This window comes from Cynocephalus volans, chromosome 15, assembly GCF_027409185.1.
Source record: "Cynocephalus volans isolate mCynVol1 chromosome 15, mCynVol1.pri, whole genome shotgun sequence".
NCBI lineage: Eukaryota > Metazoa > Chordata > Mammalia > Dermoptera > Cynocephalidae > Cynocephalus > Cynocephalus volans.
The window spans coordinates 58,141,095-58,168,230 of record NC_084474.1 but is presented as its reverse complement, the minus strand read 5'-3'; the positions used below and the strand labels follow the sequence as shown (position 1 = coordinate 58,168,230).

General features: G+C 38.3%; 1 protein-coding gene across 1 annotated transcript in view; it reads right to left on the bottom strand.

The window, feature by feature from the left end:
* NIPAL2 (NIPA like domain containing 2) overlaps window positions 1-27,136 on the bottom strand; it is an 86,492-nt gene that overhangs the window by 9,768 nt on the left and 49,588 nt on the right. Inside the window, exons 5-6 of the mRNA XM_063080134.1 lie at window positions 20,129-20,250; window positions 11,715-11,811 (exon numbers count right to left, since the gene is read on the bottom strand). Of these exons, the coding sequence (XP_062936204.1) occupies window positions 11,715-11,811; window positions 20,129-20,250 (219 nt within the window). The remainder of the gene's footprint in view (window positions 1-11,714; window positions 11,812-20,128; window positions 20,251-27,136) is intronic.

Below are 27,136 nucleotides of genomic sequence, written 5' to 3'. Positions count from 1 at the left end.
CATTTACTGAGTGTTGTACTAAGTCTACATATGAGCCTTTTTGTTAGCAGATGCCTAGATGTTTCATTAAAAATACTTCTTGACAAAGACAATAATGGGAAGAAGAACCAGAACTGAGTATTCATTTCTGAGTCAACCATAAATCTAAGATTTTCATAAGCAATATCTATTTTCAGTGCTAAAGAAGAACCCATCCCTTAAGAGAACAAGTTTTTCATAGGTTCCAAATAGCAATTAAAAAAAATGATTTGATAAGGTTATATCAATTTGATAGCAATGGAGCATTTTCTGGTAATACCATGTTTCTGTAGGAAGAAAATAATGCTTTCTTTCTGTTTATGTCCCCTGAAGTTACTGTTGCAAATAATTCCATAATTTAGCTGAAACCCACAGAAAGTTCAAAAATAACTTTTACATGGAGTAATTAATTATAAGACAAAGGCATTGTGAAGGAGAAATACTCCCTTTGTTGCTGTTGCTCTACCTGGTCATAATATATCTGAGCTTTAGTCCTTTTAGCTTTGAAAAGGTATTATTTCTTTCTATGTATATACATAAAGAATATGTTTAAAATAGCAGGTGATGGCCAACCAGGAAGAGCCTCCCATAATTTCCTTTTCCAAAAACTGAAAATATACTTTAACTTGAAGGCTACTAGGACACATACCAAATTAGGCATTTTCTTTTAGTTAAAAGTCACAATTAACAGAGGAGACCTGGTGATAAATTCTAAAAACAAATCCCCAGTCTGAACAGAGAGGCCCTTACAACCAGGCCCCTCTCCATCTTAAAATGTCTTTTGAACTGATCCTTTTACATACTGTATTTTCTACTGATAACGACAATAGTTATATCTTAGCTAATCTAGAAATTTAAAATATCTGTAGAGATCTGTGTGTCACTTCACGGCTTAAGTTTGTAGGTTAGCTCTTGAGGGACCTTGATTTCCTCCCGAACACTTTGCCTGAAATTAGAGCACAATGTGGTTATGGTCTTGTGGTCTGAACAGCCAGGTTTCCCAAAGGGATAATTAATGAAGAAGAAGTTGGACATAATGTTCCATTAGGCTCAGAACCTTAGGATTGCAAAGGACCTTAAAGGTCATTTAATTTAACCACCATCTGATTTTAAATTATACTTAACACAAAACAAACACAAAACTAGAATTCTTTATTAAACTTCTAAATAAACTATCCATTTCTATAGTTAATCATTATATTTTCAAAGCATGTACAATCACCAACTGATTAATCACTGTTTATTAAAACCCCTCGAGTTATTCCTAGGATGGTATCGAGAACTTCTAAGTTTATTTTCTGGGGGAGTAGGGGGAGGGGAATGGTTGATGAGGATAGGTGGAAATACAAAATTGTAATGTAGTATTATTCTAATGCTGTATATGTAAAAGTAGAAAGTACTTATGTATGCACAGAAAAAAAGATAAAAGAAACATCATCAAGATACTGTCAGTGGTTATCTATAGCACTAGGATTATGAATAACCTTAATAACATTTAAAAAAAATCTATGAAAATATACATGTTCATTTAAAAATTTTTGGAAAATGCAGAAAAGACTGGAAAGAAAAACCTGTTATCTTAATACTCATCCCTAAGTCATTTTTAACATTTTGACACATTGTTATTTTTCTATCCTTTAAGTATGAATATATCACAACATGTGAATCATATGATATATACTATTTAGGAACCTATTCTCCATTACCATTAAGTATTTTCTATGCCATTAAATATTCTTCTTAAGCATGATTTTTATTGTCTGTAAAGAATGCCTTTGTATAAATGTATAATTTAATTTTGGCAGTTCCCTATTTTTGGGCATTTGGATTGTATACTTTTACTTTTTTTACTATTAAAAATGAGGCTGCAATGAATATTCTTGAACATAAATCTTTGTATATCACTCTGCCTGTTTCCTTAGGAAAATCACCTAAAGAGGAATTACCGTGTTGACAGCCACTGTGAAAGCCTCTGAAATATACTAGCAAACTGCCTTCCAGAGAGTCCCCGTCACACTTTGTTGTATTGTGCCACAGTGCTCAATTACACAGATTTTTATACTTGTCTTTGCATCATTCTCTATTTTGTTTTTTTTTTTGTCTTTTTCGTGACCGGCACTCAGCCAGTGAGTGCACCGGCCATTCCTATATAGGATCCGAACCCGCGGTGGGAGCGTCGCTGCGCTCCCAGCGCCGCACTCTTCCGAGTGCGCCACGGGCTCGGCCCTCGTTCTCTATTTTTTAAATTACCAACAATAAACATATAAGCCTATCTAAAAACATTCATGGAAAATTTGAATTAAAAGACACTATGAATACTTCCATGAACTTTCTGAATCCTCATAGATTCCTTTCATCATTACAACACCATTTTTTTCAAACATAGGCTGACCTGTTTTTGAAATTTGGCCTTCTCAGTTTATTCTTCATCAATAGCTCCTTCCTAGAGCTTTCCTAGATTCTTTCCTAAACCCACCAATGTCTCCTTATTGGAGCCATAAATATCTCATTTATTAATTTTGCTTTGACAACCAGAGTGAGTTAAGGACAGAGAAGGATTTCCTAGCTTCCTGATCAGCTGAAAGGACGATGCAAAGAGGCTTCAGATTCTTTAAGAACGATCAGAGCCACAGGCAAAGGGAGCCACTCAATAGCAGCCAGATTCCTTTCTTCCTGATTGCCTTCATTCTCTATTTCCTTTTTTAGTTCCATTTTTAAAAATCTAACACACAAGCAATATTATGACAACAATAAAGTAAAGGAAAAACTCCACATATGCACTTCCACAGCCTCTCACTCATTTCCAGCTTTTGCCTCACGTGTGCTTTTAATCATAGTGAAGGTAGGTACAATGTTGTCTTTTACTTTTTCCATTTTATATAACACTATAAATTTTTTCAAAGCTGCTTCATAATTTTCATAATCTTTTTTTCTTGTAAAAGTCATTAATGATGTTTGTAAGATAAACAGAAAGATGAGTACACAGTAAAGAGTGGGCATTTTTTTTCCCTCATTTCTAACTGTAATGAGAACACTTCCGGTATTTCACCATCAAAATCTTTATTAGGGACGGATATTAAACTTTAACATGGCTTTTTGGCATCTATTGAGATAATCACATGATACGTCCCTTTAAAAGAATTTTTCCAACTTTATTGAGGTATCATTAAAAAATTCTATAAATTTAAGTTGTACAACATGGTGATTTGATATATGTATATATTGTGGAATGATTACCACAATCAAGTTGGTTAACATATCCCTCACCTCACACAGTTACCATTTTTTCTTAAGTACGGTGACAACATTTAGGATCTACTCTCAGCAAATTTTTTTTTTTTTTTTTTTCATTTTATTTTGTCGATATACATTGTGGCTGATTATTGCTCCCATCACCAAAACCTCCCTCCCTTCTCCCTCCCCCCTCCCCCCCAACAATGTCCTTTCTGTTTGCTTGTCGTATCAACTTCAAGTAATTGTGGTTGTTATATCTTCTCCCCCCCACCAGTTTTGTGTGTGTGTGTGTGTGTGTGTGTGTGTGTGAATTTATATATTAATTTTTAGCTCCCACCAATAACTGAGAACATGTGGTATTTCTCTTTCTGTGCCTGACTTGTTTCACTTAATATAATTCTCTCAAGGTCCATCCATGTTGTTGCAAATGGCAGTATTTCATTAGTTTTTATAGCTGAGGAGTATTCCATTGTGTAGATGTACCACATTTTCCGTATCCACTCATCTGATGATGGACATTTGGGCTGGTTCCAACTCTTGGCTATTGTAAAGAGTGCTGCAATGAACATTGGGGAACAGGTATACTTTTGACTTGATGATATCCATTCCTCTGGGTATATTCCCAACAGTGGGATAGCTGGGTCGTACGGTAGATCTATCTGCAATTGTTTGAGGAACCTCCATACCATTTTCCATAGAGGCTGCACCATTTTTCAGACCCACCAACAGTGTATGAGAGTTCCTTTTTCTCCGCAACCTCACCAGCATTTATCGTTCAGAGTCTTTTGGATTTTAGCCATCCTAACTGGGGTTAGATGGTATCTCAATGTGGTTTTGATTTGCATTTCCCGGATGCTGAGTGATGTTGAGCATTTTTTCATATGTCTGTTGGCTATTTGTATATCTTCCTTAGAGAAATGCCTACTTAGCTCTTTTGCCCATTTTTTAATTGGGTTGCTTGTTTTCTTCTTGTAAAGTTGTTTGAGTTCCTTATATATTCTGGATATTAATCCTTAGTCAGATGTATATTTTGCAAATATTTTCTCCCACTCTGTTGCTTGTCTTTTAACTCTGTTAATTGTTTCTTTTGCTGTGCAGAAGCTTTTTAGTTTGATATAATCCCATTTGTTTATTTTTCCTTTGGTTGCCCGTGCTTTTGGGGTCATATTCATGAAGTCTGTGCCCAGTCCTATTTCCTGAAGTGTTTCTCCTATGTTTTCTTTAAGAAGTTTTATTGTTTCAGGGTGTATATTTAAATCCTTAATCCATTTTGAATTGATTTTAGTATACGGTGAGAGGTATGGATCTAGTTTCATTCTCCTGCATATCGATATCCAGTTATCCCAGCACCATTTGCTGAAGAGGCAGTCCCTTCCCCAGTGAATAGGCTTGGTGCCTTTGTCAAAGATCAGATGGCAGTAAGTGTGTGGGTTGATTTCTGGATTCTCTATTCTATTCCATTGGTCAGTGTGTCTGTTTTTATGCCAGTACCATACTGTTTTGGTTATTATAGCTTTGTAGTATAGCTTAAAGTCAGGTCGTGTTATGCCTCCAGCTTTAATTTTTTTGCTCAGCATTGCTTTGGCTATGCGTGGTCTTTTATTGTTCCATATAAATGTCTGGATAGTTTTTTCCATTTCTGAGAAAAATGTCTTTGGAATTTTGATGGGGATTGCATTGAATTTGTATATCACTTTGGGTAGTATGGACATTTTCACTATGTTGATTCTTCCAATCCAAGAGCATGGGATATCTTTCCATCTTCTTGTATCCTCTCTAATTTCTCTCAGCAGTGGTTTGTAGTTCTCATTATAGAGAATGATCCATGTGCTGATGAGAAGAATGAATATTCTGAAGTTGTTGGGTGGAATGTTCTGTAGATATCTGCCAATTCCAATTGGTCTGTAGTCTTGTTTAGATCTTGTGTTTCTCTACTGATTCTTTGCCTAGATGATCTGTCTAATATTGACAGTGGGGTGTTCAGGTCCCCTGCTATTATGGTATTAGTGTCTATTTCCTTCTTTAGGTCTAATAGAGTTTGTTTTATAAATCTGGCTGCTCCAACATTGGGTGCGTACATATTTATGATTGTTATGTCTTCTTGATGGATCAGTCCTTTTATCATTAAGTAGTGTCCCTCATTGTCTCTTTTTATGGTTTTTAGTTTAAAGTCTATTTTGTCAGATATAAGAATAGCTACTCCAGCTCGTTTTTCTTTTCTGTTTGCATGGTAAATCTTTTTCCATCCTTTCACTCTTAGTCTGTGTCAATCTTTATGGGTGAGGTGGGTCTCTTGTAGGCAGCATATAGTTGGGTCCTCCTTTTTGATCCAGTCAGCCATTCTGTGTCTTTTGATTGGGGAATTTAAGCCTTTTACATTAAGAGTTGTTATTGAAAGGTGTTGATTTATTCCTAGCATTTTATTGGTTGTTTGGTTGTCTTAGGTGTCTTTTGTTCCTTGCTTTCTGATTTACTGTTTGGTTTCTGTGTTTGTTGGTTCCTGAGGTTGTAGATAGCATTTTTGTTTGCTTGTTTTCTCTTCATGAATGCCATTTTTATTATACTAGTGGGTATTGATTTTTCTTGGGTTTTTATGGCAGTGGTAGTTATTTTTCAGGAACCAAACCCAGTACTCCCTTGAGGATTTCTTGTAAGGGTGGTTGTGTGGTGGTGAACTCCCGCAGTTTTTGTTTGTCTGACAAATATACTATTTGCCCCTCATTTCGGAAGGATAGCCTTGCAGGGTAGAGTATTCTTGGCTGGCAATCTTTGTCTTTTAGTATTTTGAAAATATCATTCCATTCCTTTCTACCTTTTAGGGTTTGTGATGAGAAGTCTGATGTTAGCCTGATTGGGGCTCCCTTATAGGTGGTTTGATGTTTCTCTCTTGCAGCTTTTAAGATTCTCTCTTTGTCTCTGAGTTTTGCCAATTTGACTATGACATGTCTTGGAGAAGGCCTTTTTGGGTTGAATATGTTTGGAGATCGTTGAGCTTCCTGGATCTGAAGATCTGTGATTTTTCCTATACCTGGGAAATTTTCTGCCACTATTTTGTGGAATATGTTTTCAATGGAATCTCCATTTTCCTCCCCTTCTGGAATACCCATGACTCGGATATTTGAGCGCTTAAGGTTGTCTGATATCTCTCTCAGATTTTCTTCAATGTCCTTGATTCTTTTTTCTTTCTTTTTGTCTGCTTGTGTTATTTCAAACAGCCCATCTTCAAGTTCAGAGGTTCTCTCTTCAACTTCAACAAGCCTGCTGGTTAAACTCTCCGTTGTGTTTTTTATTTCACTGAATAACTTCTTCAGTTCAGCAAGTTCTGCTACATTTTTTTTCAGGACATTGATTTCCTTGTACATTTCCTCTTTCAGATCCTGTATACTTTTCCTCATTTCATCATGTCTAGCTGGGTTTTCTTGTATCTCATTCAGTTTCCTTAGAATTATCGCTTGAAATTCCTTGTCAGTCATTTCAAGGGCTTCTTATTCTATAGGATCTAGAGTTTGAGATTTATTAACTTTTGGTGGTGTACTTTCTTGATTTTTTGTATTTCTGGTGTCTTTTTTTTGGTGTTTATTCATTGTGGCAGGGGGTTTCACAGTCCACCGGTTTGAGACTAATGACTAACTAGGATGTTGCTGTGGTTGCCAATTTCGTATGGCTCCCTCCGTGACTGCTCAGTTGGCCTCTAGTGCCTTGTGTGTGTGGTTGCCTCGGGTCTTGGGCTTCTCCGGGGAGCCACCTTTCTGGTCAGCTTGGACTCTGCTGGGCTGGTGGATCACGTACCACAGGGTGTGTGATCTCTGTTGAGCTTTCACTTCCCGTGCAGGACTTCTCCCTGTTCCGTGTGCTCTGGCCCAGGCTGTTGGATCGTGCAGTGGCGACCGCACAGGGTGTGTGGTTTCTGTAGAGTCTCCACCTCCCTGGCCGCATGTCTCCCCACTCTGTGCGCACTGTGCTGGGCTGGGGTGTGTCTTCTGCAACCCTCGTCTATCAGCTGGGCCTTCAAGACCCTGCTCGGCACCGCCTCGCCCAGGAAGTCTACCAGGTTTCTGGTAGGCACAGACGACCGGTCGCTCTGGGTGCCTTTGTAGCACTGTGTAGATCTTTCTCGGGACTTGTTCACCTTTGTATCCCCCCGGTATAGACCGAATCTAGCGCCCACCTGCAGCCAGCTCTCCGGCAGGTTCAAGCGGACCTGGGAACTCTCCTACCACACTATTCCCAACCAGAAATGGTTAGGCTTTTTTCCGAACTGGTGGCTGCAGAGATGGTATCTGCCTCCCAGTAACAGGAAGTTTACCGGGGCCGGAGTCCAGGGTGTGGTGGAGTGGCAGTCGGCCCGCCCGTACTTCCTTGCCCTACCGACACTGGCTGGAGACGCCCCATGCCACCAGCCCCGCCAGAGAACCGCGGAGGGAGTGGGAGGGGAGGCCGGCCCACAGGCTCCGGAAAGCCCCGCGCCGGGCCAAGCAAGTGGGAAGGCTCAGTGACGGCCGAGCCGGGCGGAGCTGCCAGCACCTGGGCAAATGGAGGCAGCCCCGGGGCAGTGAGTGGCCTGGTGATGCAGGCGGGAGCCGGGTGGGCGTCAGCCCCCCAAACAGGGCTTGGCTAGGGTTCAGTCACAGGGCTGTGCGAGGTCAGGTGCTCCCTCTCTGCCTCTGGTTTGTCGCCTTCCCTGTTCTCGGCCGCAGCCGCCTCGGGCTGTTCAGTCGCGGTGCGGCTCGGGCGCTCCCAGGAATCTTCTTTAATGCCGGCCTGAAACCTCAAATCCTGAATAGGGCAGCTGGTCGCCTTAAGCGCGGCCCCGGCCTCCGGGATCCTGTCTGCATCCACAGCAGCCCTGGCGCCGTGTTCCCTGTTTCAAGACTCGCTTTTGCAGCTAAGAAACAGTTCTTTTCCTGCTCCACACTTCAAAGCTGTTGCCTGTAAATGAGGCAGCCTCTCTTGCCGGGGGCAAAGTGGCGTTCAGCCCCCACGACCGGCCAGCAGCTGTGGTCCTCCCTTTAGAGATGGCAAGAGGAAGGTCCACAAGTTTCCCGGCTGCCTGAGGCCCAGTGGCCACCTTTTCCACCTCAGCTACTCCGCGCCAGCCGCCGCAGCCACCGCCATCTTGAAACCTCTCAGCAAATTTCAAATATACAATACATATTGTTAACTACCGTCACCATGCTGTACATTACATCCCCAGAACTTATCCATCTTATAGCTGAGAGTTTGTACCAATTGATCAACCTCTCAATACAGTATTTCCCTTTAGACTCATTAACAGGATGAACTCTGTTAATGGATTTCTTAAAGAACTATCTTCCAGTCCTATAATAATTTAACTAATTAATTCAAATGGTTATTGTGTGCTCACTATGCTCAGTTTTAGGTAAAGTGTATATGGCATAAATCAAAGATGTGGTCTCTGTCCTCATGGAACTAACCCAGTGAGCAAGATGAGCTCATAACTACATATCAACATGTAAGTAGAATTTGTAAGTACAAATTGTTATGAGTGTTACAAAGAAAGAGAACCAGTTTTATTAAGGCCACTTAGTCATTAAGTATGATTTACTCTAGATCCTATTTGCTAATACTTTATTTGGGATTTTTGCATCAGTACTTAGTAGTGAAATTAGTTCATAGTGTTTTTTATTTGTTTTATCTTTTTCAGACTTGAGATCAGTATTATCAGATTATGTTAAAAAAACAAAAGTAAAAGCTTTCTTCTTATGCCCTCAAATAGTTCCAACAACAACAACAGAATAATCTATTCCTTAAAGGTTTGAAGACATTACCTTTGAAACTGTCTAGGCCTGGTTCTTTTTTAAAGTGTAGCTTTTTAACAATGCCTTTATTTCCTCCATAGTTATTTTCTTTTGAAGAATAAGCAATTTATTCAAGTTTTCATATATATATATACACATATATCTATGTATATGTTTATATATATGTATATGTATATACATATATATGTCTACCCATCCATCTCTCATTTCTATTTTGGGGCATTTTTGATTTTTCTTTTTTTTCTGATGTAGGATCCATTTTATTAGTTGTCTTTTAAGAACTGATTCTTAGGTTTAGTTATCAATCCATTACTTTTCTGTTTTCTATTTCATTAATTTTTGTCTTTTTTGTTAAATGCTTCTTTCTGCATTTCTTAGCTTTATTTCAGCATTTTTTTTCTAACTTCTCGAGTTGAGTGCTTAATTGACTTACATTTAAAGCAATTGGTTTCCTTTGAATACAGCATTAGTCATAAACTCTAGGTTTTAATATTAAACATTTTCATAATAATTTTTAAAATATATACTGCAATGAAATCTTTGTTTCTATTTTGCCTAGCTGCAGTTTTAAGAGTAGTGTTAACATGTCCAGGTGTTAGGGTTTTACTGGTTTCTACTTTTTTGTTATTATTTTTCTGTTTTTATTTCACTGTGATTTGAGAATGCAATCTGGACTATTTCAACTTTCTGGAAACTATCAAGGATTTCTTTGTGGCCAATTGTGTGATCAACTTTTGTAAATGTTACACAGGCACTTGAAATAAGGTTTATTCTGTTTTCAGGATTTAGAGTTCAATATTAGAGGACTAGTTCAAAATTAAATATTCAGATCCTCTATCTTTATGTATTTTTCTGTCTACTTATCTTCCATGAGCTGAGAGAAGTCTCCTACTCCCCTTATATTTCTGTTGCTGTAATTTTGCTTTTTCTGCAGATTTTTACATTGCATATTAGATATGATATTTTGTGGATAATTTCATTTTAGGCTTTCTGCCTTAATTTTAACTTAGTAATGTCATGACCCCCTGCTTTCTTTTACTTTTAACTTGAGCTACTTTGTTTTACAAATTTTGATGAAATTTATATACATAGCCAAAACATTTCACAACCGGCAAGAGCCAGTTGGAAAGGGTGCTGGGCCTAGCACCACTGGCAGAGGGTCCTGGAGGCCCCCTGCATTAGTAAGTATCATGGCAGAGCTAGAGTTGGGAGGAGGAGGCATCAGGGAAAGGAGGCACTCAGAAGGCTTGGGTGGCAGTATTTTCAGAAATTCTGACAGCTATACTGGTCAAATTGGCTGAATGCAATTTCAGAATATTTTTCAAAATCAATCTGAGTTTCTCTGAAGTCCAATTTGATTATCTTTCTTTTTTACTAGGTAAACTTATCCCATTTACATTTATGATCATAACTGATATGTATGATCTTAATTCTGTTATCTTACATTCCTATTTATAATGTACATTTTCTCTCTTAGCTGTTTGCTTTTGTTCTCCCTATCTGGTAATTTGGAAAGAAACAAACATAAAGTTCCCGTTCTGTTCTCTTTATCAACAGCATACCTGAATATGGTGTAGAGTACGTTTGTTTCTATAAGGAACTATCACAAACATAAATCTTTCAATATAAAGGACAGAACTAGTTGATGAGGTGGAAAAATGAAAGCCCAAGCACCTCATTAACATGGGGGTGTCAGGCTGCCCCCATGGTATAAGTACAACCTACCAAGTCATAGCAAACAACACACAATGTATGGTTCATCTTACTGGCAAAGCAGAGGCAAGCGAAGAATTACATATAAATTTTTAAAAACGGAATTTCCCAAATGATTAGTGAGATCTCCTAGTGTTGAGATATGTGTGTGTGTGTGTGTGTGTGTTTTTGTGTGTGAAAGAGAGAGACAGAGACAGAGACAGAGACAGAAAAGGAGAGGAGAGGAAGAATACATTAAAAAAATATATAGTGGGCTTATCTAAGCATCAGTTTTCAAATCTTACAAGGTGCCTTGGGGGGAAAAAAAAAGTAAATCGGCTAGTAAACAATGAATGAAAAAAATGTGATATTTAAGAAAATTATAATGCTTACACTTATATTTCCTATTAGCCATATTTTGAAGTTTTTTAAAAAATGTAAACAGCATAGGTTTCGCTAACCAATTCCTGACACAGGAGTTTCAGTTTGGTTCACAGTTTGTTCCTCTTTTAATATTTTTAAATTATTTACTTAGAAAAATCTTCAAATTGTCAGGGAACAAATAAAATTACCAAGAAGTGAAAAATCTTAAATATATTTTTAAAATAATTAAATATATTTCAATTGCAGTAATAGACATGCAAAGTATAATTTACATAACTTAGACTTGGTTTCTTTCTATATATCAGAGCTGAAAAATATAAACAGTGAGAAAGGGATAGAATGCTTAAGTAGGGCCGAACCCGTGGCTCACTCGGGAGAGTGCAGCGCCGGGAGCACCGAGGCCGCAGGTTCGGATCCTATATAGGGATGGCCGGTGCGCTCACTGGCTGAGCGCGGTATGGGCAACACCAAGCCAAGGGTTCTGATCCCCTTATTGGTCATAAAAAAAAAAAAAAAAAAAAAGAATGCTTAGGTATTTCTCCTCAAATCTCATTTATGATTTAGCACAGCCAGATTAGAGAATAAGAAAACAAAATATGTCCTTACCTAGTAGTGCCACCAAAGTTAGCAAAATCACAATGTGCTTCATTCCTCTTCTTTTATAGAAATATAGGAGGATGCAGAAAATTAATATTTCTAAAATCTAGAAAGAAAAAAATGAAAAAGAGGAAGTTATTCTATACAAAGTCTTCAAAATGCCACACTTCTCTGATTTTGTAACAGTTCTCATACATAATTATAAAAACACAAGAACATAAAAAGCCTCAGCCATCCATATCCTGAGCTCTAATACCACCTATCCACCAGTGATGCCCAAATCTAGATCTCCAGTTCTGACTTCCATGGGATTCCAGTCTCATTTATTCAGCTATCTGCTAGATGTTTCCACATGCATGTTTAATAGACATACCACACTAATATGTGCAATACTTCACTTTCATGATTCCTCACCTTCCCAAATTGTTCCTCTTGGGGTCTTTGCCCCTCAGTAAATGGCATCACCATATGCCCTGCTGCACAAGCCAAAATCCCATCCCCTTCCCTCACTCCCTGCCATCCTCTGTGGACTACTGCAAGAGCTTCCAGCTCGTCTCTGATTTTACTCTTGCCTCTCTACAATCCAGCTATTTCATTTGTAGAGAAGAATATATATGACACCCATCTAAGGTATTTATAATAATATGACGAGTACTCATGTGTCCTGTGCCCAACCTAAGAAACAGAATCTACCAATACCTTTGAAGTCTCTTGTGTGCTCCTCCCCACGTGCACTCCCCTCCTCCTCTGACCTCGGCAGGAACCACTACACTGAATTTTGTCTCTATCATTTACTTACTTTATAATTTATCACACTTTTATGTATTCCCAAACAATAGCCTGTTTATTTTTGTATATGTTTGGACTTTATGCAAGTTGAATCATACTTGCTTTTACCTGCTTTTTCACTCTGCATTATATTTATGATATTCATCCAGGATGATACATGCAGTGATAATATACATTAGATCCAGTCACGCTTTGCTAAAACCTCCTATGGTTTCCTATCACATTTAGAATAAAATCCAAACTTCCCCCTGGATTACAAAGCCCTGGTTACTTCTCAGAACTCATTTTGTACGACTCACTCCTGAATGGTCCACTGTGAGCCACCCACGGTGGCCTTTTTTTCTTATTATTTTTCTTTTTTCTTTTTCCCCAGTTCTTTGCAATTTTGATTGCTTCTGACTTTAGGCCTTTGCATGAATTCTTTGCTCTGCCTGGAGCTCTTTCACTGATCTTTGCACAATGGCTCCTTTTAGTCAGTCACTCAGCTCTCAGCTCAAACATCACCTCCTCCAAGAGTTCTTCTCTGATGACTCTGATCTAACAGAGCCACCTGCTATCCTGTCACACCCCGGGCTCAGCTTCTTGTGGAGCATTCTGCCATTATCGGGTGCATTGCTTGCTGTGTGTTCATGTGTTCCTTGTCGTTGCCCCCACTAGGACCAGCTCTGTGAGCACAAGGGCCTTATCTGCTCTGTTTGCCACTCTATCTCCAGTGCCTGGCACAGTCAGTCACTCAATAAGTATTTATGGAATTAATGAGCAAATTACATCTCAAATTTATTACAAACATCTAGCCAAAAAAAGACCTAATGTCTAATAAACTGTGTTCAATAAGTATTAATTGACCGAAAGTCTAAAATTTTCCTACTCTTAAGAAAACTCTAGTGCAATTTTGAGCTCTCAGTTTTATTTTTGTTTTGACATTCTTTTTTTGCAGCCCTTAAGATAACCAATGCCAGGCTATTTTTTTTTTTCCATAAGAAACGATATCCCTGGACTGAAATCATAAATATGAATGTTTACTTTTCTGACAGTGGACAAGTAAAAGCACCACTACAAATTTTTTTCTTAACAATGACTGGAGTTAGGGATTTCATGATGGCCAGGACTGTACTTTACTCACAGAGCCCTCTCTAAATCAACTTAAATCTCTTTTTCAATTCAGGATTTTACTTGTTGGTTTTTTCCTCTAATCCTCCATGGGCATGGAAAGTAGCAGTACCATATTGTCCTCATTTGAAAACCTTTTCATCTAACATGGAAGGTTAAATTATCCCTTGGTCATCATCTTCTGGTAAATTAAACCAATTATTTTAACTTTTCCTTATAAGGCTTATTTGCCAGGCCTTTAACAAAATCGGGTCCTGCTACAAAGCTATTTAAGTCCTATCTCTTTGCCTTCCTAAAGCTGCCATCTTAACCTTGGTGTCCCAATCTCTTTACAACTCACCAATTGTTAACAGAACTACCCCTCTCGGCTTCATTTCCCCTCAACCACAGGCTTCCATTTCTCAGCAGAGACAATGACAAGCAGCTCACAGCAGCACTGAGACCCACTCAGGACCACTGCATTCATTGCTGGGGAAAAGGAAGCTCTTCCTGCACTGAGTATGTTAGCTCAATCTGTTAGCAAGCTGATTATGAATTTTTGGGAGGGGATAAGGGTAGTTGTTATCAGTTCTAAAAACCATGTGTGACTTTTTTTTTGCAAATTCCATCTCTGTGGCTTCAGATAAATAAAACATGAGCTCCCATTATTCACAGAATGACTTTAGTTGCCCTGGGTTCTGCTTTGTGGCAGGAGGTCACAAAGCTTGCAAGAATAAAATATTCAACCAGTATGAATTAATATTAACTTTTTTCTAGCAATATTTTCCTCTCTCTGAAAACATCAGTATTAAAGAAACTGTAATTTCTGCAGGTTGCTGTGCCCCAGGAAGAGGCTGCATCGCCAACAGCTGTCTCAGAGGGCAGGAATAAGAGTGGCACTTACTCACCAGTTGCCCTCCATAGGGCACTGTTCTCAGGGTGTTCCCTTTCCTAACTCCCTGAATCCTCACAAACACCTCAGGACGTAGTTGCTATCCCTATTTTACAGGTGAGGAAACTAAGGCTCAGAGAGGTTAAACAGTGCAGAATAATGGCCCCCATAGAAGTTCATGTCCTAATCTCTGGAATCTGTAAAGATGTTACTTTACGTAGTAAAGGGACTTTGTAGATGTGATTGAGGTTATGGACCTTCAGATGGGGAGATTTTCCTGGATTATCCAAGTGGGCCCAATGTGATTGCATGATATTTTAAAAGCAGAGAACCTTCCCAGCTATGGTCAGAGATGGAGGCAATGTGAGAAAGACCCAAACCAAGGAATGCTGGTGATCTTTAAATCCTGGAAAAGGCAAGGAAACAGATTCTCCCTTGGAGGCTTTAGCAAGGAATACAGCCCTGCCAACACCTTGACTTTAGTCCATTGAGACCCGTGTCAGACTTCTGACCTATAAAACTGTAAGACAATAAATTCGGGCTGTTTTAAGCCACTAAATTTGTGACAATTTGTTACGGATGTAATAGAAAACTAATTCAGGTTTTGGTACCTAAAGTCTTTTCAAGAGGAACGGAATCTTGAGGATGAATTTTCTGAACTGATTTGGAGTTGTCTGGATTGACTCTCTAATCTAATTAGATTTAAAATTACTAATCATCCTGTTTCAGTGGTAAAAAGGGCTCAGTAGTCCATGGGAAGAGGTGGCAAAAGAGATTCACAACATTTCACCACTGGATACCCCGCGTGCAGTACCAAAATCTCAGCCTGACTTTAAAACTTAACTCTCACCATGTTCTTCTTGAAAGCATAGCCTTTGATATGGCTTCTTTGTCCAAAAGAAATGAATTCTGCAAAGGTTCTCTCTAAGGCCAAGTTTGGACAAAGATTTGATCCTTGGTAGTGGGCTTTATTAATTCTGCACAGAGAGGTGTTTGGTGAAGTGTGCTGGAGTGTGCATCCCACAGGTGGAAAGCCTGGTTTTGGATTCTGGCTCTGCCACTTAGTATTTATGTGATGCTGGCTGAGTTATTGGACCTCCCTAAGCCTCAGCTTCTCCATCTGTGAGAAACAGAGGATAACAGTGCCCAACATATAGGACTGTTGTGCAGGTAAAGGACAGACTATCACAGGAGTAAAGCACCTCAGGGCTCTGTCCACTCAGTAAGAGCTGGCTACTGCTACAGCAGAAGCATCTCCTAATGCAGACACATATGTGCCATTTGCCTTCAGACAATAAAGCAGATGAACACCATGCAATAGATATGGGAATCTTATAAGAACATATAGTTTTCTCTCTTCAGGTTTTTAACACTTGATGGTGGGTTTTGAAACAACTTTACCAAAAAGGCTGACAATAATCAGTTTTGGGGTATAGAATTAAACCAAACAACAGGCTTGGCCCCTAGTTCTGCTGATTTAATTTTTTGTCTGGTGGAGAGAAATTGAGCACCGTGCAGATTATTTTGTGAGGGATTTTATGTTCACAACAGAGGTTTTGATTTGAATAGTCTGTTGGAAAATCTGGGTGGGCAAAACAGCCATGATCAAGCCTGCCAAAGAACATGAAGTAATTGAGGCTTAGGGCCACATTTCCTAATGTGGATTCTACAGAGCACATTAATAGGTATTACTCAACCATAGATCCTTCCGAGAAAAGGTCCCCATGGTCAAATACGCCTGCACCATGTGGGATTAACAAAATTAAACCTATTTCCCAAAGGACTACTAGCCTTCAACATGCTAACAGAGATAATGAATTTCTCAGTGGGAGTTTTGTTATGCAGATCTCTCCAACCTAGTTTGACCTTGAAAACCCACTCATTTTTGCTTTATGGCAAGCATGGGGGGATGGGGGCTACCTATCTGTGGAGTACAGGCTAACAGAGGCTGTTTCAGTGGGCAAGTTAAGGGCACTTCATCGTTCTCTGGCTAGTAGACACTGGGCTTCCCAAATCCTCTTCCTGAAAAAAAGGTACCAGACCAGAGGATAAGCTCCTGGGCCTTGTTTCTGTGAGGCTTTGACTTAACATAAGCCTTGAAGGTAAAACAGACACACCCGTCTGGTACAGGTAAACACATATGAAAAGGGGATGATAGGAGCTACTCTGTAATGCAATTTTACAATCATCTTTTTGAGAAATATAAAATGTATTCAGACTTTTAAATATTCTTATTCATTTTATAAGCTATTTGATCATTCCCGAAAGCCAACTCAGGTGCTATATTTTTACTTGGTGTAATACATAGTTAGATGAATGATACGTCAAAGAACAGTCTTAATTACTGTAATTATGATCTTTGCAGTCATGATTTGCAGAAAAAGCACAGAATCTGTCACATCTGAGGATTAAATATCAATTACGTAGATGTTTAACAGATTTAAGCCAAACTTCAGCTCATGATCTTATTAGCATATAATTGATCACTTCTAGAGTCTTTAGAGATGCCACTGTATAAAGGATTAAATTTAAAACTAATATAATACTGTATACATTCCCCTTTGAGTATAATGGCAATAATACCATTCAAATGTGACTTCTTAAAGGTTTATGTTACCTTATAAATACCTGGAATTATTTACATCTTCTCTGTGGCATTTGTTTTCAAATATACTTTCATTATCTTAATATGATTTACAGAAATATGGGTCCCTCCCCAGGACTGTAAAATTCCTGCTACAGGAATTTCTCTCTATAAGTTGGGTGTCTAAAGGAACAAATGAATTTATTTTAAGAGTTGACTTTGGAAAATGGCAAAATACAATTAATTTCAAAGTACTTTTTGTGGAAATACACAGTTTAATGAGAAGTAGTTCTGATCTTTTCAAATGTTTTCTCTCGTGTTAAAACAATACAAAATACATCATCATTAAACAATTCTGTTTATTCTAGGAAATAAGTTTTGATGCGTCTTTAATCTCCAAAGGATTCAACTCAGGCTATTAATTTTCAGGTCACAGGCTATGTGACCCTTTTCTTACTGGATGAAGAATTTGTTTTGCCTGTAGGCAAAGAGTTATAATGTGCTGGTAGGACTTCAAGTCTGGACTATCACGAAATAGTCAACAAAGTATAAAGAACAAAAGTAAATCATAGAGATTAAAATTCCTTCTAGTGCTTACAGTTGATCGATGAAAGCTGTGATAGTTAAGGGACTGAGTATGGCAGACAAGTAGGAAGATAAACGGCACAGGGTAGAGGCACAAAGCATGACAGACCTGAGAAAGGCTTATCGAGTTAGAAAGCCCAATCCTAAAGGGTGATAGAGGGCAGGGGTTAGGGAAGGAGGCAGGAATTGACAGAGCGAGGGTAGAAATAAGGTCTATGAGACTGGAAGTCAGGGCCATAACATATAAGGAACAGATGTTTAAATAGTCAGGACATTATGACCAACAGGCTGATTGATTGATTGATCAACTAATAATAGTTCTTGGCCTGAACAAGTGCATAGTCTGCTGAAATAGAATGGACAGGTAAACAGATAATTAAAACCTAATGTGGCCTGTGGGCAGCTCAGAGAATGCAGCAACTAACTTGGTAATATCTTCACAGAAGAGGTTCCATCTGAGCCATGCCCATGAGGGTGAGTTTGCGGGGAGTTGTAGGGGAACAAAGGCATGGGACAAAGGAGGTAGAGGACTTGCCTGGCAGAGAGAACAGCAGACAGACACAACAGCACTGAGTTACGTGGCTGAAGTGAGCTAACGGGATTAACCGCAGTGCTGATGATGAGTGGCAAAGGAGACAGATTCATTAAGGGGCTGCTGGCAGAGTTTGAGCAAGAGATGACAAAAGCTTGAATTAATGCAATGGCAATGGGATGTAAAACAGGAGTCGAGTTCAAGAGACTTTAAAATGTCCAACAGGATGGGGGTGGGGGTGGGAATGAGAGTGTAGAAGTCATGTACAGCGCAGTTTTCTAATATAGGAGGATGACATAGAAAATAAAAGGGAGGGGGAGTTTGGGAGAGAAGATACTGAGTTCCATACTTGATGTGCTACATTTGAGGAACCCATGGGACATCCAGGCAGGGAGAGATGAGAACATAGATCTGGAGCTCAGGAGAGGCCTGGGAAGGACAGATAGGTTTGGACTTGGAAGGAGGTTGATGGTAGAGTGGGCAATGGGATCACTTTAAAAGACCTTGGGAAAGTATATGGCATGAAGATATGAGGGGTCAAAGAGGAAGAGGAGAAACAGGGAAAACATACTGAGGAAGCCAGGGAAGACAGAGGTTCAGGAGAAGTGATGGGCCATGGAATAAATGCTGTACAAGGTTCAAGAGGAGTCAGAACCCAAAACAACAATTCCACTTGCAATTTGTGGAGAGACCTCCTAGATTGCAATGAGTCAGGAGTGAATGCGGGCTGAGGAAGTGGATGCGGCCAGCAAGAGCAGACTATTGAGTACATTTTGGGTGATGAATGAAAGAAGAGAAATAGAGCAGTTTATTACAGCATGTGTAGTATATAAGAAACTTTATTTTAAACAGAGAAACCTAAGTATCTTTGTAGAGTCAGAGAAAGAATTAGAGAGGGAGACTATAAAGAAAAAAAACCTATAAATATTTGTGTTCCAGTGGTCAAAATTATATACCAGAAATGGTAAAATATATAGAATTTTGTCATATGGACTAGGAACTGCTGCTGTAATATCCTGAGTTACACCTACAGCAAATTTCACCAATAAACACGTCCCTGTAAATGCCAGCATCATACTTTTAATGCTAGATTTGTAAATTAGGATTGTACTATTTTGTCTGTTTTAATGGCAGAGGGTGAGATAGTATTTTGATGTCACTTCTAATCCTAAAATTACATGATTCTGTGTGCTTTGATTCTTTTGATCAAATTCACCACTATTTTACCAATCCAGTTCTTGGTTAAATGCTAAGCTAGACTATTCCCAGTTTTCTTCTTACTGCTTTCCCTTCCTAGAATATTCCTACTCTTTAATCTAAACTTCTGTATCAAGTTACATATCAATCATTTCAATCATGTTACCTCTTTATATCCACCAGATACAGCCACTGTATTAAATAAAATATCCCAATTAATGGCTTCAAACTTCTATATCAGCTCATTTCCTTTTCTCTCTTACATACTTTTCAGAATTGTACTATTGCTGTCTGCCCCTCTCAGACATTCTGTTGCATTGATCTCAACAAGGATGTTTAAAAAAAAAAAACTGTCTTGAATAAAATTCAGTGAAGCAAAATGTGTCCTCAGGTATTGTCTCTTGACCTTGGAAGAGAGTGGGTTTTATTGTTTGTTTGTTTGTTTTTTGTTGTTGTTTTGTTTTTGTTTTTCACTTTGAGTTGTCCTAAAACATGTTGCTCTGAATTTGCTGAATTAAACATTGTGGAAATTGTTCCAGTGACAGGTCATCCCTAAAGGAGGGATACCTGAGAAACTGAGGATGCTTCTATTCCTAACTTAGTATTTCAAATACTTTGGTATCAATCAAATGTATTAACATTTTAATAAGGTATTAGTGCTGAGAAGAAAAGATTATATTAGTTCTCTAACAATTGCATGTACTGTTGCTGTAGATGATACAACTTCAGGGATAGTAAAATATTAGAATTCTTACCACATAGATCAGGAACTGCCAGCCAACAAAGTAATACTGTACTGTTCTTGCTGAGATAGCCTGAGTTATATTTGGAGCAAAGTTCACCAATAAATATGTTCCTGCAAGTGCCAATGTCATACCTTTAAATAAAATTGAAAAGACAAACCAAATTGAAAAGGACACTTAAAGCATTTTTTGAACATTACCTAGAGTATGAGCATTACTTGTATAAGTGCCCACTCCCTCCCTACTAAATAAGTTTCATCAGACCTTCCCTAGATAGCACCATACCTGAAGGCATTAACTCCAAAGGGGAATAAGGGCCAGGGAATGGATGGGGCAGGACACAACTTTTGATTTTTCTCTGTTGTTCCAGATGAACCTGGCCTCAGGGAAGATCAGAATATGTGCACATGGAGACGTGAAAACATCCAAGTTACTTGTTTCCATGTGGGCCAGAAAGTGCATGATGGATCTAGATCTGTCTAGATCCATCTAGATCACAGAGCCCAGAGGACAGGGAAGTCCATCAACTGACCATCTACTGCATTACTCATTTTTTAAAAAAATTTTATTTTGTCGATATACATTGTGGTTGATTATTGTTGCCCCTTACCAAAACCTCCCTCCCTCCTCCCTCTCCTCCTTCCCCCCCAACAATGTCCTTTCTGTTTGCTTGTCGTATCAACTTCAAGGAATTGTAGTTGTTATATCTTTTTCCCCCCCGCCCGTTTTTTTCTTTTGCGTGTGTGTGTGTGAATTTATATATTAATTTTTAGCTCCCACCAATAAGTGAGAATATGTGGTATTTCTCTTTCTGTGCCTGACTCGTTTCACTTAATATAATTCTCTCAAGGTCCATCCATGTTGTTGCAAATGACAGTATTTCATTCGTTTTTATAGCTGAGTAGTATTCCATTGTGTAGATGTACCATATTTTCCGTATCCACTCATCCTATGATGGACATCTGGGCTGGTTCCAACTCTTGGCTATTGTAAAGAGTGCTGCAATGAACATTGGGGAACAGGTATACCTTCAACTTGATGATTTCCATACCTCTGGGTATATTCCCAACAGTGGGATAGCTGGGTCATATGGTAGATCTATCTGCAGTTGTTTGAGGAACCTCCATACCATTTTCCATAGAGGCTGCACCATTTTGCAGTCCCACCAACAATGTATGAGAGTTCCTTTTTCTCCGCAACCTCACCAGCACTTATCGTTCAGAGTCTTTTGGATTTTAGCCATCCTAACTGGGGTGAGATGGTATCTCAGTGTGGTTTTGATTTGCATTTCCCGGATGCTGAGTGATCTTGAGCATTTTTTCATATGTCTGTTGGCCATTTGTATATCTTCCTTAGAGAAATGCCTACTTAGCTCTTTTGCCCATTTTTTAATTGGGTTGCTTGTTTTCTTCTTGAAAAGTTGTTTGAGTTGCTTAAATATTCTGGATATTAATCCTTTGTCAGACGTATATTTTGCAAATATTTTCTCCCACTCTGTTGGTTGTCTTTTAACTCTGTTAATTGTTTCTTTTGCTGTGCAGAAGCTTTTTAGTTTGATATAATCCCATTTGTTTATTTTTCCTTTGGTTGCCCGTGCTTTTGGGATTGTATTCATGAAGTCTGTGTCCAGTCCTATTTCCTGAAGTGTTTCTCCTATGTTTTCCTTAAGAAGTTTTATTGTTTCAGGGTGTATATTTAAATCCTTAATCCATTTCGAGTTGATTTTAGTATATGGTGAGAGGTATGGGTCTAGTTTCATGCTCCTGCACATGGATATCCAGTTATCCCAGCACCATTTGCTGAAGAGGGAGTGCCTTCCCCAGTGAATAGGCTTGGTGCCTTTGTCAAAGATCAGCTGGCAGTAAGTGTGTGGGTTGATTTCTGGATTCTCTATTCTATTCCATTGGTCAGTGTGTCTGTTTTTATGCCAGTACCATACTGTTTTGGTTATTATAGCTTTGTAGTATAGCTTAAAGTCAGGTCGTGTTATGCCTCCAGCTTTATTTTTTTTGCTCAGCATTGCTTTGGCTACGTGTGGTCTTTTATTATTCCATATAAATGTCTGGATAGTTTTTTCCATTTCTGAGAAAAATGTCTTTGGAATTTTGATGGGGATTGCATTGAATTTGTATATCACTTTGGGTAGTATGGACATTTTCACTATGTTGATTCTTCCAATCCAAGAGCATGGGATATCTTTCCATCTTCTTGTATCCTCTCTAATCTCTCTCAGCAGTGGTTTGTAGTTCTCATTATGGAGATTTTTCACCTCCTTGGTTAACTCAATTCCTAAGTATTTTATTTTTTTGGTGGCTATTGTAAATGGGCAGGCTTTCTTGATTTCTCCTTCTGCATGTTCACTATTGGAGAAAAGAAATGCTACTGATTTTTGTGTGTTGATTTTGTATCCTGCTACTGTGCTGAAATCATTTATCAATTCCAAGAGTTTTTTTTGTAGAGGTTTTAGGCTGTTCGATATATAGGATCATGTCATCTGCAAACAGGGACAGTTTGACTTCATCTTTTCCAATCTGGATGCCCTTTATTTCCTTCTCTTCTCTGATTGCTCTGGCTAGTACTTCCAACACTATGTTGAATAGGAGTGGTGAGAGTGGGCATCCTTGTCTAGTTCCTCTTCTTAAAGGAAAAGCTTTCAGCTTTTCCCCATTCAGGATGATAATGGCAGTGGGTTTGTCATATATGGCTTTAATTATGTTGAGATACTTTCCCTCTATACCTAACTTATAGAGGGTCTTTGTCATGAATGAGTGCTGAACTTTATCAAATGCTTTTTCAGCATCTATAGAGATGATCATATGGTCCTTGTGTTTGAGTTTATTAATATGGTGTATCACATTTATTGATTTGCGTATGTTGAACCAACCTTACATCCCTGGGATGAATCCCACTTGATCGTGGTGAATAATTTTACGTATGTGTTGCTGTATTCTGTTTACTAGTATTTTAGTGAGGATTTTTGCATCTATATCCATCAAGGATATCGGCCTGTAGTTTTCTTTTTTGGTTATATCTTTACCTGGTTTTGGTATCAGGATGATGTTTGCTTCATAGAATGAGTTTGGGAGATCTGCGTCTGTTTCAATCTTTTGAAATAGTTTGTAAAGAATCGGTGTCAATTCCTCTTTGAATGTTTGGTAAAATTCTGCTGTGAATCCATCTGGCCCTGGGCTTTTCTTTGTTGGGAGCCTTCTGATAACAGCTTCAATCTCCTTTATTGTTATTGGTCTGTTCGAATTTTCTACGTCTTCATGGTTCAGTTTTGGGAGCTTGTGTATGTCCAGAAATTTACCCATTTCCTCCAGATTTTCAAATTTGTTGGCGTATAGTTGTTTATAGTAGTCTCGAATGATTCCTTGTATTTCAGATGAATCAGTTGTAATATCGCCTTTTTCATTTCTAATTTTTGTTATTTGAGTCTTCTCTCTTCTTTTTCTTGTTAGCCATGCTAATGGTTTGTCAATTTTATTTATCTTTTCAAAAAACCAACTTTTTGATTCATTGATCTTTTGTATTGTGTTTTGGGTTTCAATTTCATTCAGTTCTGCTCTGATCTTAATGATTTCTTTCCGTCTGCTAACTTTAGGTTTGGATTGTTCTTGTTTTTCTAGTTCTTTAAGGTGAAGTGTTAGGTTGTTCACTTGCCATCTTTCCATTCTTCTGAAGTGAGCATTTAATGCAATAAATTTCCCCCTTAATACTGCTTTTGCAGTATCCCACAGGTTTTGGTATGATGTATCATTGTTTTCATTAGTTTCAATAAATTTTTTGATTTCCTGCTCGATTTCTTCTTTGACCCATATGCATTACTCATTTTGTAGCCTTTACACACACGTGGGTGATTTTACACTATGAAACTCTGGTAATGAGCACCTTAATCATTGCTGTTTATTGGAGTCTTTTCAGTAGAAATAATGAAGGTAAATGCTGACTTTGCTGTAAGATTTTAATTTGGGCTAGCATCTAGAATTTGAAGGTTAGCTTAGTTTAAAAAAAAAAATCACATCATAAACCTATGTAAGGAATGTGTTACTGTCATCATTTAACATTACTTAAAACAATGGAGGAAGGGAACGTGTGTGGGAGGGGTGACCACGGAAGGAGGGGTCGAGGGAGGACTTGCCCTTCCAAGTAACACTGAAACGGCTTGTTTATATATACAGTAATTAGTAGTCTGAGAAAAACTGACATACGTCACACTTGAAAGCATAATTCAACTTGTTTCATCACCGAGGCCAGCACTGTTATGGATGTAATTTATAACCAGCATTAACTCCAACCTGAAACAATTTGGTTTGTCTACAAAATCTCACAATTTGAAGTCAATGATTTCCTATTCCTCTTAATCAAATGAATTAGGGTTTGAACTGTAGATTCTGAGAACTAATATTGTTTGATTTTTCAGACGAGTTAGACAACAGCTATTCAGGGTATTGTAGAAGGTACAAATAAGTATCCTGTAATATAACAATTTATTCTACAATACTTTGTGAAGACAAAAATTATATGCACAATTTTTAAAGCTATTTCCAATGATAACTTTAAAAATGAAAAACGATATACATTATTAAACATTGTAATAAAAGCAAAATAATCAAAACCATATGTAAGAACTTAGGGGGAAATTATCGGTTGGGCATGTCCTTTCTCTGGGAAAAAAAGCATTATATAAGATATTGTTCAAAATTAGGTTCCTAGGAGGAAGGGATTTTCTTTCTAAAATAGTTTTCTAAACTTGGCATATGGTAAAGTAGCATAAATCCATTGAGTATACTTTAAAAAATCTCAGAGACTTCCAACTGTTTCTTTTGTAAAATCCAAAGTCTTATTTATAATAAGCTCCTCTACCAGATATTTCTTTATCTCATCTAATAGTATCTAGTGTTAATTAACTTTCTTGTGTTTAAATTTAGTTTTGAGTGGATAACACATGTACATGGCAAAAAATTCCAAAGAAACACAAATGTAATCGGTGAAAAGTTAAATCTCTCTCACACCCTGATGGTCCACTAGTTCCCTTCCCCAAAGTTAACTACCATCACTAATTCCTGAGGCTTCCTTTTCAGAGATGTTTTATGTATGTGTGTGTGAGTGTGCATAACTTTTTTTTTTTTACATAAACAATAGCATATTATACATACTTTTCTGCATCTTCCTTTTTTTCTGCCTAACAGATCATTTTGGAGGACATTTCCATCAGTCTATGTAAGGCTGCCTCATTCTTTGTTAAGTATGCATAGTATTACATGACATAGAGGTAGTGTTATTTTTTTAACTTAACTTTCCAAGATTGTCCCTGTTTCACACCTTGCTGTGGATTGAATGTCCTCCCCAAATTCACTGAAGCTTGACCTCTATTGTAACAATGCTACAAAGGTGGGAATCAGATTAAGGTACTTGAAAGGTGGGGCCTTTAAGAGGTGACTGGATTGTGAGGACTGTGCTCTCGTTAATGGATTAACACATTCATGGAGTAATGGGTTATCAGGAAGTGGTTTTGATGACTTTGTAAGGAGAGAAAGGGCACACGTTAACTCTCTCCCTCATGCCATTCTCCTCATGTGATACACTGCGTCTCCATAGGACTCTGTAGAGGGTTCTCACCAAGAAGAAGGCCCTTTACCAGATGGATTCCCTGGCCTTGGACTTCCAGACTCCAAAGGTAAGAAATAAATTTCATTTTCTTGTAAATTACCCGTTTCAGGTATTGTCATAAGCAACAGAAAATGGACTAATACACATCTGCTTCCACATTTGCCTCCATGTCCATCTCTACCAATGCATATCTTCATTGCATTTCAAAACTCTTTAAAAAACAAGAAAAATGGCTGATGATTTTGCCATTATACTTTTTAAGTGCCTTTCACACATATTATTTAATTTGAGCCTCACAACACTGTGAGTCTAGAAAGTAATCTATGGCAGCTCCAGATGTCACACATTCTTTCTTAATTATTTCAGCTATGTCCAACAATTACAAAGGCAGTTCTGGATGGCTGCTGCCAGTTGTATGCTTGTTTATTTGGTGTCATTTATGTATTTTTTTAATGTGATTTACTGTCTCCTTTAAGAGTTGTGTGCACATTTTTTGTAAGTGCTTGAAAGTATTGAAGATAATCATTTGCACTTCTTTAAACAAATTTCCTTAAAATTTATTTATATCCCACCTTTTTCTAAAAGTGGTATGAGAGGTCAGTTCCTGCTATTTTTATTTCAATAAAGCCACAAATATTGATTTTTGGGAAAGAAACAAATTTCTGGCTTAGAAAACTTGCTAGTTTGCCCATTTGCTTGAAGGAGTAATCTGGATGAGTAAGATCCTTAAGGAAGCAGGCAGTACTTACATGCTCCTCACCTAGGGAAATGGTTACATTTTTAGTCAAGACTTGGATCCTGGAAGTCTACTCCAAACTGAAACTGCTCCCACAACATTCAAATTTCACTGCTACTTGATAGGAGGAAGAATTCAGGCAAGTTATTCACCCTGCTGTAATTCATCTCTAGGTGCAAATTAAGTCGTCATACCTTCTAGAATCCAGGAATTGGTTCTGCAAGAGGCCAGACTGGGGAGCTAAATATGCTTGAAAGCTCTTCTAGAGGCCTGATGTGACAATGGACCCTGGGCTAGATCCATCTCAGGATGTTGACTACCTGCCATCAGTCAAAGGCCCCCTGAGTTAAGCTTAAAAATTAATCCAAAATTGTATCTCTAAAATTATAGCCCAGGGATGATCAGGGACTGTCACTGGGGTCATCTCTAAGGGGTAACAACCCAACTAGCCACTGGAAGGAATGGGCAGGAAGGAATTGGCTGGCATCTTCGACTGCCTAATAAACATTTCTCCCCATGGTCTTAAAAGAAAATGGAAGGAAGGAAATGATATAACTAACAGAACACAGAGAAGAAAAAATAGTAGCACTGTACTAAGTTTGTTATTCACAGATAACCTCAGGGAACTGGTGTACAGAGTACCAAGATCTGGATATTGGAGGGGACCAAAA